General features: G+C 50.2%; 1 protein-coding gene across 3 annotated transcripts in view; it reads left to right on the top strand.

Annotated features, from left to right (window-relative positions):
• Positions 1 to 1,317: 1,317 nt before the first annotated feature.
• The window catches only part of GGA2 (golgi associated, gamma adaptin ear containing, ARF binding protein 2), a 40,258-nt gene continuing 22,136 nt past the window's right edge, over positions 1,318 to 19,439 (top strand). The window contains exons 1-4 of one of the 3 annotated variants that reach the window (XM_082714701.1): positions 1,318 to 2,571; positions 16,793 to 16,877; positions 17,689 to 17,764; positions 18,610 to 18,708. In XM_082714701.1, coding sequence (XP_082570827.1) covers positions 18,619 to 18,708 — 90 coding nt within the window. In that variant the 5' untranslated portion in view covers positions 1,318 to 2,571; positions 16,793 to 16,877; positions 17,689 to 17,764; positions 18,610 to 18,618. Of the gene's footprint in view, positions 2,572 to 8,496; positions 8,679 to 10,494; positions 10,599 to 16,792; positions 16,878 to 17,688; positions 17,765 to 18,609; positions 18,709 to 19,439 lie in introns of those variants that run through there. The other 2 variants (XM_082714700.1, XM_082714702.1) reach the window with 2 other exon arrangements.

Below are 19,439 nucleotides of genomic sequence, written 5' to 3'. Positions count from 1 at the left end.
ACTCATCTTCCCTCTGCAGGCCGGCTTTCTCTTTCTCTGTACTTGGCCAGCAACTGCCCCAGCACTAAAGCCGAATTCTCTCTTATCCTACATTCCCAGTTAGATAACTAGCATTCCATGTCCAGATTCCCAGGAGGAATCTCATGGGCCTCTTTAGGGTCAGCTGTCTACGCACGGTTCAGTCAACTGTGACCAGTGGGACAGTCCCACAATAGCACCGTGGCTGCAGGAGGGCCCACCGTACTGAGTAGGGAGACTGGTTCCTTCCCCTCAGCACATTCTCTGTGCCACTCAGGATCTTTTCTAGAAAATGATCGTTCTGTAACCACATTTGGAATTTCATTCCCATTGCCTTTATCCTACTTTGTTTCTACATAATACTTATTCCTATACGAAATTATATAGTATACTTGAATGTGTTGACTGCCTCCCTTGCTCTAAAGAACATAAGATTAAGACGGGCAGGCAGTCTGTCTCGTTCTTGGTTATAACCATAGTGCCTGGCCTATTGCCTGACACACAGTAGGGAATCAAGTGAAGATCTTACGGGAAAAATAAGGGCCCCATCAGTCAGAACAGTGGGTTCTTAGAAGTGGCAGTCATCTTCTGGTCTAACTGCCAAATTCTAATAGTTTCCCAACATCACTGCAAGATTTGCAATTGTGGTTAGCAGGCTGGTCTGCGGCCTGTAATTTGCTTTGAATCCAGCTCTCTGTGAGGCATAGCCTTTTTTCTTTTTCTTTTTCTTTTTTTTTTAAGATTTTATTTCTAAGTAATCTCTATACCCTACATGGTGCCTGGACCCACAGCCACAAGATTAAGAGTCACATGCTCTCCTGACTAAGCCAGCCAGGCGTCCCTCTATGAGACAGACTTTGGACAAAGACTCTGAAGTGAAGGGTGGGGACAAATGGAAGTCGTCTATTCATCAGTTAATATATTTGTCATACGACAAAACTGCTACTTTCCCAGGGACCAAGAGTGTTGAATACTTAGACAGTGAGTACCCTCTAGCTGATAGCAGGGTCCAGAGAGGGAGGCTTTTATTTATTTATTTATTTATTTATTTATTTATTTATTTTTAAAGATTTTATTTATTTGACAGCAGAAATCACAAGTAGGCAGACAGGCTGTGGGGGGGGGGGGCAGCAGGCTCCCTGCTGAGCAGAGAGCCAATATGGGGCTCAATCCCAGGACCCTCGGATCATGGCCCGAGCCAAAGGCAGAGGCCTCAATCCACTGAGCCACCCAGGCACCCCATTTTATTTTTTTTTAAAGATTTTATTTATTTATTTATTTGCTCATAAGTAGGCAGGCAGAGAGAGAGAGAGGGAAGCAGGCTCCCCACTGAGCAGAGAACTGGATGTGGGACTTGATCCCAGGACCCTGAGATCATGACATGAACTGAAGGCAGAGGCTTAACCCACCGAGACACCCAGGCACCCCCAGAGGGAGGCTTTTAGTAAGTTCAGGGGTACCAGAAGCTTTATAGATGAAGTGACCTTTGAACGAGGTTCTAAGGGATGAGGAGGAGTTTCCCAGGTCTTGGTGTTAGAAGGGTATTCCGAGTAAAAGGAGGAAAGGAGAACTTCACAAAGATGAGCATGGTCAGAAGTAAGAGTAGGAATTGAAGGGGTGTAGAAAGTGGCTGAGAAACCAGGCAGAGGGAAATTCCAAATGGCCCTTTTTTTTTCTTTTAAGATTTTTCTTTATTTGACAGAGAAAGAGCATGTGCAGGAGGGGCAGAGGGGGAAGCAGGCTCCCCGCTGAGCAGAGACCACCCCCCCCACCCCCAGTGTGGGTCTCAATCCCAGGCCCCTGGGATCATGACCTGAGTTGAAGGCAGACACTTAACTGACCAAGCCACCCAGGCGCCCCCCAAAATGGCCCTTCTTTGCCAGGTTAAGGGTATCAGGGTACACCATCTGATGGAAATAGCAACAAAAACAACTGAGATTCAAACCAGCTTAAAATAAAATCTAGTATTTCATGTAACAGGAAGTTCAGGAGGTAAGGCAGGCTCTAGGGTTGGTTAATTTAACGTTCAGTGACGTCCGTAAGGACCCCTGGTCTCTGCGTTTCCATCTCTTGCTGTATCAGCCCCAGCCAATAGCCTTGGGTTGGTTTCCTGTGCTGACAATTGGCTCGCCTTAAGAGCTTGGGCCTCTCTGCACTTCCTCCTTCATGTGCTGTCAGAGATGGTGGCTTTCTGCAGCTCTCCCTAAATGCAAAGAAACTTTTCTCCAAGCACCCTTTCCTGCTTTACTTCCCCATTCTTGAACTTCTGGGGAAGGAGGGGAAAGCATCTGCATAGGTCGGTCAGACCCAGAGCTGGGGGCAGGGCAAGCTCTTCCCTGAGGTACACGGCTGGGTTGGGGAGCCCTGGGCACTTGAACACAGTGCGGGTTCTCTTAGTGAAGACATGAGTTAACTCTTCGGGAGGTGGAAGGTGAGGAGCCTTTGAAATGTTTTGAGCGAGGAGGCGACATGATCGGATTATTTGAAAGCTCCCCCTGAGAGCTTTGCTGCTGCGAGATGTGAGCGGAACCAGACCAGAAGCAGGGAGCCCTGGTAGGAGATGATGGGGAAAGGAGGCTCGAAGGAGGGCTGTGGTCGGGTGAAGCCGCGCTTCCTCATCACAGCCTGACCCTGCTCTGTCTCCCCAGCTGCCCTTCACGCCTCACAGCCCCTCACATGCCCTCTTGTCTGGCTCCAACCACAGAAGCCTTCCCGAGGTCCCCAGTCACATCTCCTTCCTGCCTTCGTACTGCTGTTCTCTGCGGCTGGAAGACCTGTCTCCCCGCTCTTCTCTGGCTGTGCCCGGTCACCCCCGACTTCTTCCCAGGAGGTCTTCCTGTTGTCTTTCTTCAGCGGCACCCTCTTCCTTTCCAAAGCACACCACTGGAATGGATTCCGTGACTGGTCGGCTATGTAAGGAGTTCTGCGGTGATTTGCTGGTGTCAGGAAGGTCCAGAAGGACGAGGCTTCCTATCTTCACCATCGTGCCCCTGGTGGTGAGAATAGCTCTGCTTCACACGGTGGCCGCCCAGAGACACTGTTGAGTCACAGACCAGATCCACCTCTGATTGGATCAGATGGTCAGGGTGAGCAGTCACGTGCACGGGTGCTGGCTTCCCTGAGGTCCCTATGTTTAGCGAGAATGCTGCAGTGTCCAGGAACTTCACATCGCTGGGGGTAACTATCATTAGTCACCGGATATGAATGTGTTGTTGTTTTTTTTTTAATTTGGAAGGCAATACAAGTTTGTCTTGGCACTGTGCTCATTATCATGGCCTGGGGGATCTCCAACTTATCCTTTATAGCTGGGCCAAATGTTAGGGTCATGGCCTTTTCCTCTAGGCCAGAACCCCCTCAACTCTGCCCCCTCCCACCACTTCCCCAATCCTGATGTCAGTAGGACAGCCCAGCCAGAGAGGGGAGGCTTTCATCACCTGTAGAACACCTCTGAACTGAGTCCATTCAGTTCTAGCTTTATTCTTTCATTTGACAAATACCTGTTGTGTGCCAGGCCCTCTGATGCCTGGGGATGTGGAGAGGAATAATAAAGGCTCATTAATTATAGACGCTCAGGGGTGCCTGAGGGGCTCAGTCTGTTAAGCATCTGCCTTCTGCTCAGGTCATGATCCTCACATCGGGCTCCCTGCTCAGTGAGGAGTCGGCTTCTCCTCCTCCCCCCTCCCTCTGTCCCTCCCCCGGTCCTGTGTCCGTGTTCTCTCTCACTCACTCTCTCAAATAAATAAAATCTTTAGGGGCGCCTGGGTGGCTCAGTGGGTTAAGCCGCTGCCTTCGGCTCAGGTCATGATCTCAGGGTCCTGGGATCGAGTCCCACATTGGGCTCCCTGCTCAGCGGGGATCCTGCTTCCCTTCCCCTCTCTCTGCCTGCCTCTCTGCCTACTTGCGATCTCTCTTTCTGTCAAATAAATAAATAAATCTTAAAAACTAATTAATTAATTAATTAATGAAATCTTTAAAAAATGATAGACACTCGGTCGACAGGAGTTTCTCACCCCCAATTATTTCTATGTTTGTATGTGTGTATTTACATTTGTTAAGCTTAAAAAACAAAACAAAACAAAACAAAACAGAAGGTCCCCCACCTCAGAGAGCCTCTCACGTGAGACTGACAGTAAGGCAGGTGTGTAGCTCATGGTGGAGAACCAATGGAATTGCTACAGGGATATGGAATCCCTGGGTGCGGGGGTGTGTGGGGGAAGCCAGTCAGGGAACATTTTCTTTAAAAGGAGTTCGGTTTTGCCTTTTGATTTCAATTTCAGATAAATAGTGAGTAATTATTTAGCATAAGTATGTCCCAGGCAATATTTGGGACATACTTGTACTAAAAAATTTTATTTAACTGGGTTTCCCTTATTTTTATTGGTTAAATGTGGCAGCCCCACACTGAGGTAGTTTGACAGACAGCAGAGGGAGGTCTGTTCCTGGCTGAGGGAACAGGACATATAAAAGAAAGGACTTGAGGTACAGTCACTTCCCATCTGGTGTTTAAAGCTCGATAGGGAGAGCCAGAAGATTCCGGTTCCACCAATAATTATTTTCCATCTATAAAGTGCGGAAGTTCAATGGTACAGAAACCCAGCCCCCGTCCTGACCTCCCAGTCCACTTCCTTACTACCCACTTAGCCTTTTATCTCTCTGTTGCAGTCCCTAGGCCAACACCATCAGCATCGCCTGGAGACTAATGAGAAAGACAGATTCTTGGGCTTCGCCCCAGACCTACTGAATTAGAAACCGTGTGGGCTGGGCCCTGCAGGATGTGTTTTAACAAGCCCTCCAGGTGATTCTAACAAAGGCCCATTGGAAAATTACTGATCCACAAGTCAGAATGTTGAACGAGTGCGGTTGCTTAAAATCAGTAACGTAAGCCCGGTGTAAGAAGTAATGGCAGTGACGGATGCCGGTGGACAGCTCCTGCCCCTCCGTAGGGCTCAGTCTCCAGTCATCGCCAGACGTTTGTTGCAATGAGGAAACCCTGCTCTAGTGTCACTAGGTGTTTAGGATTTTCAAGAGATGAACAAGGGTTAAAGATTTTATTTGACTCATTAGTGAAGATACTGAGGTGATGTTACAACCAGTTCGAAGGAGAATCCATAGGACACACACATTTATGGTTCAGGAATATTGAAATGGAGACAAACTGGTTTTTCCACATGAAGCAGGTTGTATCTTTCCAGGACAAGTCATTTGCATGCCTATAGACAAGAATACTTTTTTTTAAAGATTTTATTTATTTATTTGACAGAGATCAAAAGTAGGGAGAGAGAGAGACAGAGAAGCAGGCTCCCCACCAAGCAGAGAGCCCGTCCAAGCAGAGGACCCTGGGATCATGACGTGAGCCGAAGGCACTGAACCATCCAGGCGCCCCTAGACGAGAATAATTTTTAATTGCTTTCAGTTATCTACAGTTTACAGAGATTACCATAATTCCCAAAGAACCAAATACAGAGAATATGAATTCCCAAAGAACCAAATACAGAGAACATGGAAGGGTTTGCTACAGATGGTGCAGTTTCTTTGAAAAACAAAGTTTCCCCTATATGAATAATGTGATAGGTGGAAGCTGTGCCCTGAAAATTCGTTATGTTGAAGCTCTAAGCCCCTATGTTCCGGTATTTGGAGGTAGGACTTTGGGAGTTGATTAGTTTAGATGTGATCACAAGGGTGGAGCCCTCACGATGAGATTAGTGTTTTTTTTTTAATTTTTTAATCTTTTTTTTAATTTTTTTTATTATTTATTTGACAGATAGCAATCACAAGTAGGCAGAGAGGCAGGCAGAGAGAAAGGAGGAAGCAGGCTCCCTGCTGAGCAGAGAGCCCGATGTGGAGCTCGATCCCAGGACCCTGAGATCACGACCTGAGCGGAAAGCAGAGGCTTAACCCACTGAGCCACCCAGGTGCCCGAGATTAGTATTTTTATAAGAGGCAGAGCCCCCAGTGCTCTCTGTATCCCCCCCTCTGCTCCCTCCCCCTTGGAAGCACGTGCAAGATGGCAGCCCTCCGCAAACCAGGAAGTGGAGTCTTACCAGGGACCCCCGTCTGCAGCACCTTCTCTGGCACTTCCCAGCCTCCAGACCTGTGAGAAAATGCTTGTTTAAGCCGCCGAGTCTGGGGTATTCTGTTAAGACAGGTAATAACTGTAAAAGGTTTAGTGTAGAAGCCAGCAAACAGCTTTCAGGACAGTTTCCATGTAGAGAGATGCTACGGGCAGCAGTCAGACGGAGATGTGTGTAGCTGACTTATTTTGAAACTCCGATAACACCATGGTGGTAAGATTGTATATTGACTCAGGGGTAGGGATGTCACTGGGCCACAAAGGTACAAGAGCCCCTGGCTCCAAGGGTCCCAAACAGCTCAGGTGTGCTTCATCACTACCAGTAAAATCCAAAGGCAGAGAGACAGTGGCAATGAAGGAAGAAAAGGGCATATTACAGTGAGGCCAGCACAGGGAAGGGAGCAGAGTAACCTCTCAAAGAATATCTCCAAAGTACTGAAAAGACTTCCAGGTTTGTCTAAGCAAAATGTGGGGCAATGGTGGGCAGTGAAGTTCCGGTCATCAACGATGATGATTAGGGTCGATCACAGGGTCTTGCTGGCCCAAGGCAGTCCCTGCTTCTGGCGGGGGTAGTGTTGGTTCCCATCGCAGGATGCTTTCCCTGTGTGGGGCCATTTGTCACAGTTCAGAGATAAGTTGGAGAGAACTTAACCCATTAGAAAGTACAGACTGAGATCAAGATGGAAGTGAAGTCCTTGTTGAGAGACAGGACCTAAAGCCATATAGCTACTATCTCTTACTACTACTAGGGTTCATTTGGCCATTCAACAAGTCTTGAGTGGCACTCTTGTGCTAGGCACTATTCCAGGTCCTGGGGATATGGATGTGTACAGAGCAGTTTTTGCTTTTAGTAGTGGAGTAAAACAGGCAATGGAGTATAGATCATTAGTTCTTCGAAGGAAAATTATCATTGTCTAGATAGCATGGCCTTTCATTGTCTCACCGACCTCCTATAAGAGGTTACTCATAGATGACTGATATAGTAATGCAAATTATTCTGCAAGTTAGATGGACAGCCCCCACTGCTGATGGAAAAGTTAGTTTTGTATCCATTTATCCATGTGTTCCAACATTCCTTTATTCTGTACACATTAGCCTTTTCTTTTTAAAAATTTAAATAATCTCTTTATCCAATGTGGGGCTTGAACTTTCAACCCTGAGATCAAGAGTCTTACACTCTACTGACTGAGCCACCCAGGTGCCCCCAACACTTTCTCTCATTTAAATGAATTATAACATCACATCTCAGTTCCCCTCATTTTTATTTTTTTAAAGATTTTATTTATTTATTTAACACAGAGAGAGATCACAAGTAGGCAGAGAGGCAGGCGGGGGGTGGGGGAGCAGGATCCCTACTGAGCTGAGAGCCTGATGTGGGGCTTGATCCCAAGACTCTGAGACCATGACGTCAGCCAAAGGCAGTGGTTTAACCCACTGAGCCACCCAGGTGCCCCAGTTCCCCTCATTTAATTAAAGAGTTAAGGGGCACCTGAGTGGCTCAGTGGGTTAAAGCCTCTGCCTTCCGCTTGGGTCATAGTCTCAGGGTCCTGGGATCGAGCCCCACGTCATGCTCTCTGCTCAGCAGGGAGCCTGCTTCCCCCCCCCTCTCTCTGCCTGCCTTTCTGCCTACTTGTGATCTCTCTCTCTCTGTCAAATAAATAAATAAAATCTCTAAAACAAAAGAGTTAAGATAGTTAACACGTGTTCATTTCAATATGTATGAGAATTCTAACTTCTTTGAGGAAAAATTATGCTTTAACAAAATAAGCAATATCTAGTATCAATGGTGTAACGTGTAATGGAGAAAAGAAGGTATTATGATGGAAAGCAGGTGTGTCATTTCAGAGAAGGTGGTGTGGGGGAAGACCCTCCTGGATACTTCCCACTGAGTAAAAATACTAGGCCCCCAGGGGCACCTGGGTGGCTCAGTGGGTTAAAGCCTCTGCCTTAAACTTAGGCCATGGTCTCTGGTTCCTGGGATCGAGCCCCACATGGGACTCTCTGCTTAGCGGGGAGCCTGCTTCCTCCTCTCTCTCTGCCTGCCTCTCTGCCTACTTGTGATCTGTCTGTAAAATAAATAAATAAAATATTAAAAAAAAAAAAAAACTAGCCCCCTCAAAAACTATTTCTAGTTTATCTGAAAATCAAGTTGAACTGGGTATCCTGCATCTCATCCAACAAGCCTACTCCAGAAGGACCAGAGCACGCAGGCCTCGCGACGCTGGTTGATAGGTTTTGACTCCGTTGCTGGTCTAGAAGTAGACTGTGCAAACTCAGCCTCTGCTGAGGGGAGGCATCTCTGCGAGGCGGCACCCCTGGCCCAGGGGCCCGCAAGGAGGCGGGGCTTTGGCTGCTGGGCGGGGCCGCAGTAGTCCCCGCCCCGTCACGTGCCAACCCTCGCCTGCCGCGTCGGCAGCCCCGGATCGCGCCGGACGGCGGCTGCTAGACGGCAGGGACGGTCGCAGCTTGAGCAGCGGGACACGGGCCATGGCGGCGGCGGCGACAGTGGCCGCGGGGGCCGGGGCCGCGGCGGGGGCGGAGTCGGCCGAGGGGCCCCCGGGGCCGGCGGCGGCGCTGGAGCTGTGGCTCAGTGAGTAGCGGGGCCGCCCCTCGGCGGGGGCCCAGCACCACACGTGAGGCCTGGCTTCCCGCCTCCCGGGGTCTTTCTTCTGACGCGGCGGCGGCGGCGGCGGCGGGCAGGTGGCCGTGGGCCGGGGCCTGGGCCGGGCGTGGGTGCGGGGATCGCCGCGGGGTCCCCGGAGGAGCCTCAGGAGCCCGCCGGGCGGCGGAACCCGGGACTGGGTGCTCGGCCCCCTGCCACTGCCCACCTCCACTGTGGTCGCAGCGCACCAACAGGATTCACGTAATGGCTAGCGTTTGTGGAGCTTTTCTTTTGTGTCCAGCCCTGTGCGAGAAGCATTTCAGCCATTGTTAATCCTCACTACGACCCCAAGAGGCAGTTTCTATTATTAGCCCCGTTTGGGAGAAGAGGACGTTTCCACCGAAGGAGACTCGTGCAAGCCAGGCAGCCTCTTGCGGTCTCTCTGCAGCTGGCACAGATCTCTCTCAGGCCCCTGTTGTTAATGTCAAAACAAGACCTTTATACCTTTTTTGTGTATGTTTACTCTGGCCTGGCATGTGTATGGTGAGCTTCATGACAGTCCTGGCCAGTAGGGGTAACCGCTGAGGAATGGAAATTCAGGGATCGTACAGACTATGCGCCTTGTATAGGGCTTTGCTAGGTGCTGGGAATCCTGAGATGTCTAACACAGGGTCCTCGAACAGAAAGATTTTGTTTAGTGGGTCCAAGCCTGCAGGAAGGGCACCTTGCTGTAATTATGGGAAATTGGGGGTGCGGCTGTGTTTGCTTTATGTGCAGTAGGAGTTGATCGGTTTACCTGGGGATTGTCACAGCAGACATAGCATTTGAGTGGAGAGTGGAGGTGACAACATCTCAGGCACTCAGGCCCAGGAAACCAGGTGCAAAAAGCTGGCCGGGAGGGCGTGGAGCAGTTCTGGGAACCAGTAGTGGGAACTGCTAGAGGGTAAGGCCTAGAGAACAAAGAGCTTGGAAAAGAGGCTCCAGGGCTAATTGGGGCTTGTGTGCTGCAGGAAGGAATTTCTGTTTTATCCTGTGGTGGGGTGGAGGTGGAATTTTCAGCCGGAGCATCTGATCGGGTGCACTTATTAAAAACCTCATCTGCAGCCATGTGGAGCCAAACTGATTAAGGAGGCTAGGCCATGGAGGGAGAGTAAGTTAAAAGCTGTTTTGGGTAGTGCTTAGGGGCTGAAGTAGGACAAAGGCATTGGGACTGACCTTAGAAATACTTAGCAGGCACCATCAGCAGCCTTTGATGCCTTCGAATGGAGACTAGAGGAAAGCTAGGATGGATCCCAGGTTTCGGGCTCCGGTAACTGGTTCGTTAGAAATGTCTCACCTGTGAGGAGGACTTAGTTTACCTTGGAAGAGATGGTTGAGCTGTGGAGTTTGAGGTACACGTGGCACAGCCAAAAAGAGACCCTCAGGGCAGGTGGTCAGCTGCAGAAAGGGGAGAAGCTGGTGGCTGGTGTGGGAGTCTGGTTCACTGGCAGAGGGCTTGTCCAGGCTGGCGGTGGTAGGAAGAGCAGAGGTTTGCACACAGAGCATGGAGCACCTCAGCCCTTAGGAAGCACGTGGGAAAAGCAGCGTGACGTGGAAGGTGGAGTGGACACGGGCAGGAGAAAGCTAGGAGGGTGGGGAGCGACCCACCTCAAAGAAGGGGTACAGTTGGTGGGCAGGAAGATGGAGTAGTGTGAGGCAGCAGAAAGGGAGACCTTGAATTTGGCAACTAAAAGGTTACTGATGAGGCATCTTGGCGGTAAGTGGTGGGGAGGGCCATTGAGAGGGGGTTGAGAGGTGGTAGATTAGGGACCTAGACTGGATTTGCCAAAAAGAGTCCGGTGGATGGGCGGAGAGGACAGGGTCAGCTGACCCGCTGCCGGCGAGAGCAGGAACCTGACTGCCCAGGGGGTAGGTTCTTCAGCCCCCACTGTTTTAGACAGTTGTGGTCCCAAAGCTGCTAGATCTTCCGGTTTTTCAGGTAGAGCTAGAACCGTATTTTTATGTAAAATCTCTTGAGTTTTGAAGAGTTGGCAACAACTAATTTGAAATACAAAGTTTGTTTGATGTCGGGAGTGTGTAGCCCCTGGTCACCAGCCCTTTTTTTCTTTTTTTAAGTGGTGTTCGCAAAAGGAAGGAGGGAGGGTAGCTAGGAGGGAGTTAAGGTGTAAAGGAGATCTCTTAAGGAGAGGGGCACCTGTAAGCCTCTCTTTTCTTCGCTGCTGTGCCTTTGGGAACTGGCCTTAAATTCCAAGTCCAGTGCTGGAGCTGTGGGCGAGGGTCTTGAAGATGCTGAGGGAGATCAGAGCCCGAGCAGAAAGGGGTGAGCGGGCTTCCAGAGAGAAAGGGCACCTTTTGTTTTTCTGAATGGGGAAGGAGATAAAGATGATTACACATGCAAATAAGGTTCCGGGGTGACTGCCACCCTTCCCTGCTAAGTGTCAGCAGGTGAGGGAAACAAAAGGACACCCACCTGGGTGCTTGAGAGCAGGGGTTCAGCCTTGACACTGTTGACATATTGGGTCTGATAATTCTGTGTAGTGGGGGGTCTGTCTTGTGCTTTGTAAGGTCATTAGTAGAATCCCTGGCCTCCACACACTGGAATGCCCACATTAAACCAAAAGCTTTGCCAGATATCGCCAAATGTCCCCTCGAGGAAAGTGGCAGGGTCACCTTCCCCCTCAGACTTGAGATCCTTGGAGTTTGGACTTTGAAGTGTTGATTGGACATCAGAAGTGTTTCCTGTAGTCTTCATGGTTTTGTGATTCTCCACCACAGTAGGATCCGAGGAGGCGAACTATGGTTTAAACTGGATTTGCTGGGATGTGGGGTGCAGTGGAGCTGATTCGATGGAAGGCGGAGGAGGCGGAGGGTTGATGGTGTACAAAGGACAGGAGTGTCACTGAAGGAATGCGGGGGTCGGGGAGGAAGTCCTTGTAGGGGGGGTCCGAGGACTGCCAAGCTCAGGTCGCCAGGAGACCTTGCCTTAGCAAAGCAGGGCGGCTGTGTCTTGAAGATGTGGATAGTAGTAATCTGACCGTAGAGTTAATATATGTGCAACACTGAGACTGGTGCCCAGCACGGACTGTTAGATATTATTACCATTAGTGGTTTTTTTCAGTTGCGAGTGGCAAAAGTCATACCAGCTTAGCAGGAGGAAAAGAAACTTTGGGTCTAGAACTGGGGAGTAGTTCCTCAAAGGAACATCAGGAAGCTGAAGTGATGAATCACTGAATTCTCCTGAAACCAATATTATGCTATATGTTAACTAACCAGAATTTAATAAAAATTGGGGTGGGGGGCTGCCTGGGTGGCTCAGTGGGTTAAAACCTCGGCCTTCGGCTCAGGTCATGATCCCGGGGTCCTGGGATCGAGCCCCATGTCAGGCTCCCTTCTTGGTGGGAAGCCTGCGTCTCCCTCTGCTGTTTCCCTTGTGTTCCTTCTCTCTCTCTGTCAAATAAATAAATAAAATCTTTTAAAAAGGAAATCGCTTTTGTGCATTCTGCAACCGCCCATCCCAAAACTCCATTGATTTTTTGGTGATGGTTCCCCATGCCTTCCCAGAGAGCTGCCTCATTCTTGTTTCTGAGAGCCGATGCCCCACGGTATGAGGTGTACTATGATTGATGTAACCCGTTCCCTGTTAGTGGGATGTTGAAAGCAGCGCTGGGTCCCCGTGGGTCTCTGGGACTGTTGCCACAGAGGTGCTGCCAGGGGCTCAGGGCCATCTGACGTGCCTTTGGTGGGGTGCTTGGCAAAGTCCTGTCTCCTTCCTCCCCTCGACCTGCTCCCAGGTGATATGTCCTGTCTTCCTTCCAGCCTCACTTCTGTGGTTCTCTTGGGGATCGGGCACGGTCAGATTGCAGTCTGTCTCTACTCTCCCTGCTTCTGGAGGGCTAGCTCATTCTTTATCTCGGAGTCTAGCACAGGGCATTCCTCTGGTGGGTCTCGCGCTCCCATCATGGGCTTAACGGAAGGACTGCTGGACGCTAGGGGTCGGTGGGTACTTCCCAAAGAATTGAATTCTAAGTGCTCCTTGAGATGACCGCTTCCCCACAGCCTCAGGGTTCCCCTGTCCAGTGTAGGCTGCTCCTGGCGCCACAGTCAGACTCTCGTGGTTCATTGGCAGCTGGTGTGAGATGATTTGGCTTCGGATTTAGTCACTCTTAGATGACCCATTCACTCACTGCTGGAGGTCTCAGCTGTTTTCTTAATACGTCTCACCCTGTGGCGGGCTTAAAATGCATAGGAATACAGCTTTTATTTTATTTTAAAGATTTTATTTATTTATTTGACAGACAGATCACAAGGAGGCAGAGAGACAGGCATGGGGAGGGGGGAAGCTGGCTCCCTGCTGAGCAGAGAGCTTGATGCGAGGCTCGATCCCAGGACCCCGGGATCACAACCCGAGCTGAAGGCAGAGGCTTTAACCCACTGAGCCACCCAGGCACCCGGAACACAGCTTTTATTAAGCAGATACATGGCACTAGTGTTCTCTGTCCTGTCCAAGTGCCGGCTGAAGCAGCCACTTTAATGCCTGGAGCAGTCCTGAGAAGTCTTTCTGGTCGTGCCCTGCTGGCCACCTGCCACTTCTTGGGGCACATGGGTGTCCTGCACCCTGGACTGGGGCTATGGTCTGATGAGACCCAGTGGCTGGGCCTTGGAGGGTCGTTTTCTCTGGAGTCGCATGAAGACTCTGAACCAGCCGGACACGCTGGCATCATGTTATGAGAGACCCTGTTATTTCCGAACGAGGCTGGCCCTCTCCTGGAGTCAGAAATCGGTCCAGCCAACTGGCCAGGCTCTGCAGAGGGAAAGGCGAATCATTCATTCAGCAGAGATTTGTGTGCATGACATTCTGGAGGATGTGAATGTGAGTGGATGAGACAGGTCTTCCTGCTTTAGGGAGCAGGTAACCGTGGGGAGGAGGTTGAAGCTAGTTCCCAAAGAGGCCTTGCTTTGGCCAAGAAACCGCGAGAAATGTTTGGGCCCTGGTTGCTGTTTTCCAGCAACAGCTGTGGTTGGGCAGGCTTCTCTGCGTCTCCAACGGTGAGAGGATAGTAGCACTCTCCCTTCTGAGCTGGGCCCAGGAGAGGCTTGGGAAACACTCAGCCTGGGGGCTGATAACAACAGTAACTTCTTCACAAAACAGGGAAAAAAAAAAAAAAAAAGAAAAAAGGCAGCTACTACTACTCTTGCTCTTTGGGGGCTGAGATAAACTTTGAAGGAATCTTCATGTTACAAATAAACTTACATTTTATAGATCTTCCTGTTTTGCCTTGGTTAAGGGTTTGGAACCTAACTTAACCTCATAGAAGTGTCCTTCTTCCTTCCTTTGGAAAAACTGGTGGCTGTCTTACTCTCTTCACTTAGTGGTGGGGCGGAGGGGGTGAGGAGGAGGATGGCTGGATCCTGCTGATCTCCGCTCTAGGTCCAGTCCTGTATTGAGTCTCTGAATGCCCAGAGGCATCAATCTTGACCTGGCAGTGAACTAAAACTTCAGGAAGCTAAAATCAAGAAGAATTATTTAAGATGAGTCAGGCATTCTTAATTAGGCTCTCTGAGAATCACTGCTTTAAATAATTTATTTCATGAGTAATTATTTTGTGCCTTTGAGGAAGGCATTGTTTGCCTTCCAGAGTTTTATTCCCTTTAGGTGCAATAAGTCACACATACGTGTGTTTTTAAAGTAAAAGGCAGAGACTTTGCCTTATAATGAACAATAAGATTAGCTGTCCTTTATTGATTACTTCAGAGAGAGAGGAGGAAGCAGGCTCCCCGCCGAGCAGAGAGCCAGATGCGGGGCTGGATCCCAGGGGACCCCGAGATCATGACCTGAGCCGAAGGCAGTGGCTTTAACCCAGTGAACCACCCAGGCACCCCTCTTACTGATTACTTTAATATTTGCTACCATACCAGGCACTTTAGACACTATCGTACAAACTCAGGAGTGTCCCATGAGGAAGGTGCTGTTTTCCTTTATAGTAGAGGGAACTGAGGCTCTGAGGGCCCAAGGACATGAAGCTAGTCAGGACTGGAGCCAGAGGTCTCCATCGAAAGGGGGCAGGTAGGGGCTCTCTGCTCGGCGGGGAGCCTGCTTCCCCCTCTCTCTCTCTGCCTGCCTCTCTGCCTACTTGTGATCTCTGTCTCTCTGTCAAATAAATAAATAAAATCTTTAAAAAGGGGGGGGCAGGTAAAATGTGGGCCTTCTGAGAAGGAAGAGAGGCTTCTGTTTTGCAGGGGTGAGAGACAGATTGAGGAAGTCTTCTTGAAGAAGTGGTATTTGAATTGGGGCTCACAGGATGGCTGGGGTTTGCGGTCCAGCGTAGGAAAGCGCTTTGAGGAGGAACAGGCGAGGGAATGCAGACCATGGCAGCCGGTGCCTTTGTTCCCCCCTGCTGTCTTTTTTCACTTAGAATGGAGTTGGCTTCTTTTTTTTTAAAGATTTCATTTATTCATTTGACAGAGAGAGATCACAAGCAGGCAGAGAGAGAGAGGGGGAAGCAGACTCCCCGCTGAGCAGAGAGCCTGATGCGGGGCTCAATCCCAGGACCCTGAGATCATGACCTGGGCTGAAGGCAGAGGCTTTAACCCACTGAGCCACCCAGGCGCCGCACAGAGTTGGCTTTTTGAATTCTCACAGTTGAGCTAGGGAGACACATGACTTCCACATGACAGAAGTGTGGCTGCAGTCAGGAAAGGTTAAACTCTGCTTGACCTTGGACTCTTCTGTAATCCGGCACGGGAGGAGAATCACAGGGTCTGGAGCAGCTTGGAGGAGGTCTGGCCAGAAGGTGGAAATTCAGATGGGCCTTAAAATGGATGGGATTTTACGAGGAGACGAGAGGAGTGAATGTTTAGGCCTAAGGAATAATAGCAGAAACAGGACCCTAGAATCAGCCAGTTGCGGAGCTTGGAAGAGCTTCTCTCTCAGGAGCCCTCAGGGAGGTCTTTCAGTGGCGGGATGGGTAGCCCCCCAGGAGGTGGGCAGCAAGGAGTGGGGGTGGTTAGGAAAGCACAGGACAGAGGCCTTCCAGCAGCTCCTTTGTGCAAGAGCAGAGCCTGGTTTAATCTGGGGCAGGATGTGTGGAATGGATACCCGTCTTGGATGGCTGGACAGGAATTCTAGGCAGCAATGTTGGGAGGGCAGGAGAAGCTGCTGTCATCCAGCACCAGGAAGGTGAGCGATGACCCCTCCCCTCAGCAGAGCTCGGTCTTACCTGAGGCCTTCTTATCATTCCCCTTCTGCAGGGATCTCTGGCTGTGCCGCCAGCCTCTCAGTGCGTAGTGTCCTCACATTTCATTGGGGGATCCTAGTGTGATTGGATCCGGGGGTCCCTGGGAATGTCCAGGTTTCCAGAAGGGAACAGCATTTTGAGAAGTGAACACAAGGAGGTCCTTTTTTTAGAGTGCACAAGTCGCTGACGCATGGTGAAGCTTCTGACATGAGACGGTCAGAGAGGATCTCAGTAAGCTGAGGGTTAGACATAGGGGTATTGTCTTTGAGGAGGGGATGAGATGACCAAGTGGAGCCACCTAGAGCCTTGTGGTGTATTCTGACCTTACCATCACATAGCTGAGAAAGTTAGAAGGAGCCTCCCGCGGGGCGCCTCCGTGGCTCAGTTGGTTAAGCGGCTGCTGTTGGCTCAGGTCGTGATCCCAGGGTCATGGCATCAAGCTGCATATTGGGCTCCCTCCTCAATGGGAGTCTGCTTCTCCTTTTCCCTCTGACTCTCTCTCTCAGAAAAAAGGGGTTAGCCTCCTGGATGCTGGCCCTCACTCATCTTCATTGCAGGGCCAAAGTGGGGAGTCCCGACGGGGCATGAGGGAGGCGCCTGTAGGCCAACCGCTGCACGGAAGGGGAGTTTGTTGCAGGACTAAAGCTTGCTTGTTCAGCCAGCCAATCTTCACTGAGGCCATATCTTGTGCCAGACACTGTGCCTGATGGTGGCCAATAGCATAGCCATGGTCCTGTCTGTTTCAGCTGTCTGCTTGCTGGGTCTGATCCCCTGGAGGTGTGCTAGAACCGTTCTTGGCTACCACTATATTTTGTGGAGGGGCGGGTGTATATTTTTTTTCATTCTTTATTTTTATTTCCTTGACAGATAAAGCCACAGACCCAAGTGTGTCAGAACAGGATTGGTCTGCTATCCAGAATTTCTGTGACCAGGTGAACACCGATCCCAATGGGTAAGGTGACCTTCACACACATGCACTTGACTCAGGATACCTCAGACAAAGTACATGCTTCAGTCTCTTGGGTCTATTTGACCTAAGAGAAAGAAAGTGAGGCTTTCTTTCCTTTTTTTTTTTTTTCTCCATGATCTGAGAACATTATTTTCCTGGAGATAGCAAATGGGGAAAAAAATGGAGTGTTCTAAGTAACTAATGCTGAGGAGACCCCTGAATGTTAGGGATAGAATGTAGCTAGGTTATGTGACAATGCAAAAGACATCAGTGTGTTCTCCGTTATTTAAGTGTCCTCTTTCTTAAGAAAATGTAGGAAAAAGGTGAGATTTTGTGGGTTTCTGGTTTTTGTTTTTATTTTGTTTTTAATATTACTTCTGTTTCCAAAGCATCTAGATAGGAGCTAAGGAATCATGCCAGCCATCCGCATGTTTAATCTACATGTTGCTGCGTAGTCAGCATCTCGAACTCAGTGAAAAGTTTGATCACACTTTCTACTCCAGTGTGTACTGAGTGTTTGTCATCTAACAGGGTCTGCCGCTCACGACCTTGTTACACACAGGTCTGGCCCTGAGCTTACAGCTTGAGGTTGTCGGCGTGGGTTGGCTGCGGGGAGGGGGATGGCAGGTAGTCTAGCTGCAGCAGGGGTGGGTGGGCCTCCTTCAGAGGCAGGTGTGTGGGCTGTGGGCCTGTCACTCCACCTCTGCTTTGGGACCCGTGCTTCTGGAAGAGGCAACGTGACAGAGTGTACTGAGCCATACCAGTTGGTTTCTTCCTCTCCACCCACAACCCAGGTCTCTCTGTTTTCCCTTAGCCCAACCCACGCGCCTTGGCTCCTAGCCCACAAGATCCAGTCTCCGCAAGAGAAAGAAGCTCTTTATGCCTTAACGGTGAGTTTGGCTTGGCCCTGCACTTAAGTTTCCCTCCTGTGCAGCTAGAGAGCGCTGGACCCCAGGCCTGTTGCACGTGCCAGAGAGTGTCCAATAGCGAGTTCTGCACTCGGGTGGCCCCATCCTAGGTCTGTTTCGAGAAAGCAGCATTGAGCCTCCTTTGGGGGAAGAGAAGGCTTTCTTTCCCTTCATCTTCCAGAGACCAGGGCTGGCAGGTTCAGGCGCCACACGTAGCGGGGCCTGACCACTCACACGAATTAGTGAGCTGCTGGGTGAGGATAGAAAGCCCGGAGAGCGCGAGGCTGGTGTGAAGGCAGCTGTGGCACAGGACCACTTGGGCCCAGTGTTGCTAAAACTTAGCTTTCCAGGAGAAATCAGAAATCCAGATTTTTTTTTTTAATCTGTTCTCAGAATTTATCAATGTCTGTGACTAATTGTAAATGTTAAACAAGAGTGTGGACCAAAGAAGATGTGTGCAGGCCTGTCTTGCCACTTGAGTGCCAGCCAGTAGCCTCTGGTGTAACAGTCCTTGTGCGCTACAGATCAGGTGTCTGCCTCTGAGCAGGGCGGGATTCTCTAGCCAGTGTCTCCTGCCCCCTGGTCTCCTTAAAAGGGGGGGCAGTCTCTGAGCTTTCTCCTGGGCACAGACCTGGTGTTTATAGCCAGATCATACAGGCAGGTAGCATTTTTTCTTCATCTTAAAATGTCACCCTTCCTCAAACTTCAGTGTCTTTGTCGTCTTGAGGAAACACCAGCCATGATTCCAGCAGACATTCATTGGCTGTGAGATGAGCCCTGAAGCCAGTGGTTTTCCCTTTCCTCATGGGGCTCCTGTGTCCGTGCAGGTGCTGGAGATGTGTGTGAACCACTGTGGGGAGAAGTTCCACAACGAGGTGGCCAAATTCCGCTTCCTGAATGAGCTGATCAAAGTGTTGTCCCCGAAGGTGAGCAGCCTGGGCTTGGCTGGACTGCACTTGCTCGCCGCGCTGTACCTACCCCAGCCTCCAGACCTTCTTGTGCTCCTTCTTGGTCCAGAGCTAGGCCTGCTCACAACAGAGCCTGTCGGCTGATCACTGGTTTGCGACAGAACAGAGGGGATGGCCATCTGCGTGGGACAGCTTTCCTCTTGTTGGTTTGTAACCTCGGGAGCTTCCCAAGTGTGATCTGGAATTGAACATGACACTTGTCCTGGGTGGTGGCAGGACTCCACCCCTGCCACATCTTCAGTGATACAGAGGCCTTAAGGGAGTTCCGTGACAGGTACTGTGTAGGTGTTCCCCACACCACATCACTATGTCACGGCCGTGTCCACATTCCAAGGACAGCAGAAGGGGTGAGAAACCTTAGTTTGCCCAAGTCCGCTCACAGGTCAGCCGGCAGTCACATCTTTCTCAATGGCCTTCCCCAGCACTCTCCAAGGTCTAGGATGCTGGTCATGTTCGTGAGCTGAGTCCTGCCTTTGGTTGGTGGTGATGGCAAGAGATAGCAGGTGTGACTTCCAGTTTTATGTCCCTTCTGGCCTGCTCTCTGCATCTCTTCTCCTAGCCCCTGTGGCAGCAACACCGTCCTCGGATGGAGCCCTTCTTGGATACTTCGCAGTAATTCTCTGATATCAGCTGTAGGTCCTATAGTTCAGTTCATTTCAGTTCTGCCACTAACTACCCAGAGTTATCAT

The sequence above is a fragment of the Mustela nivalis genome (assembly GCF_964662115.1).
Source record: "Mustela nivalis genome assembly, chromosome: 19".
In the NCBI taxonomy this organism is placed as follows: Eukaryota; Metazoa; Chordata; class Mammalia; order Carnivora; family Mustelidae; genus Mustela; species Mustela nivalis.
Note: the sequence above shows the minus strand (reverse complement) of the source record. Positions and strands in the feature narration are given on the sequence as shown.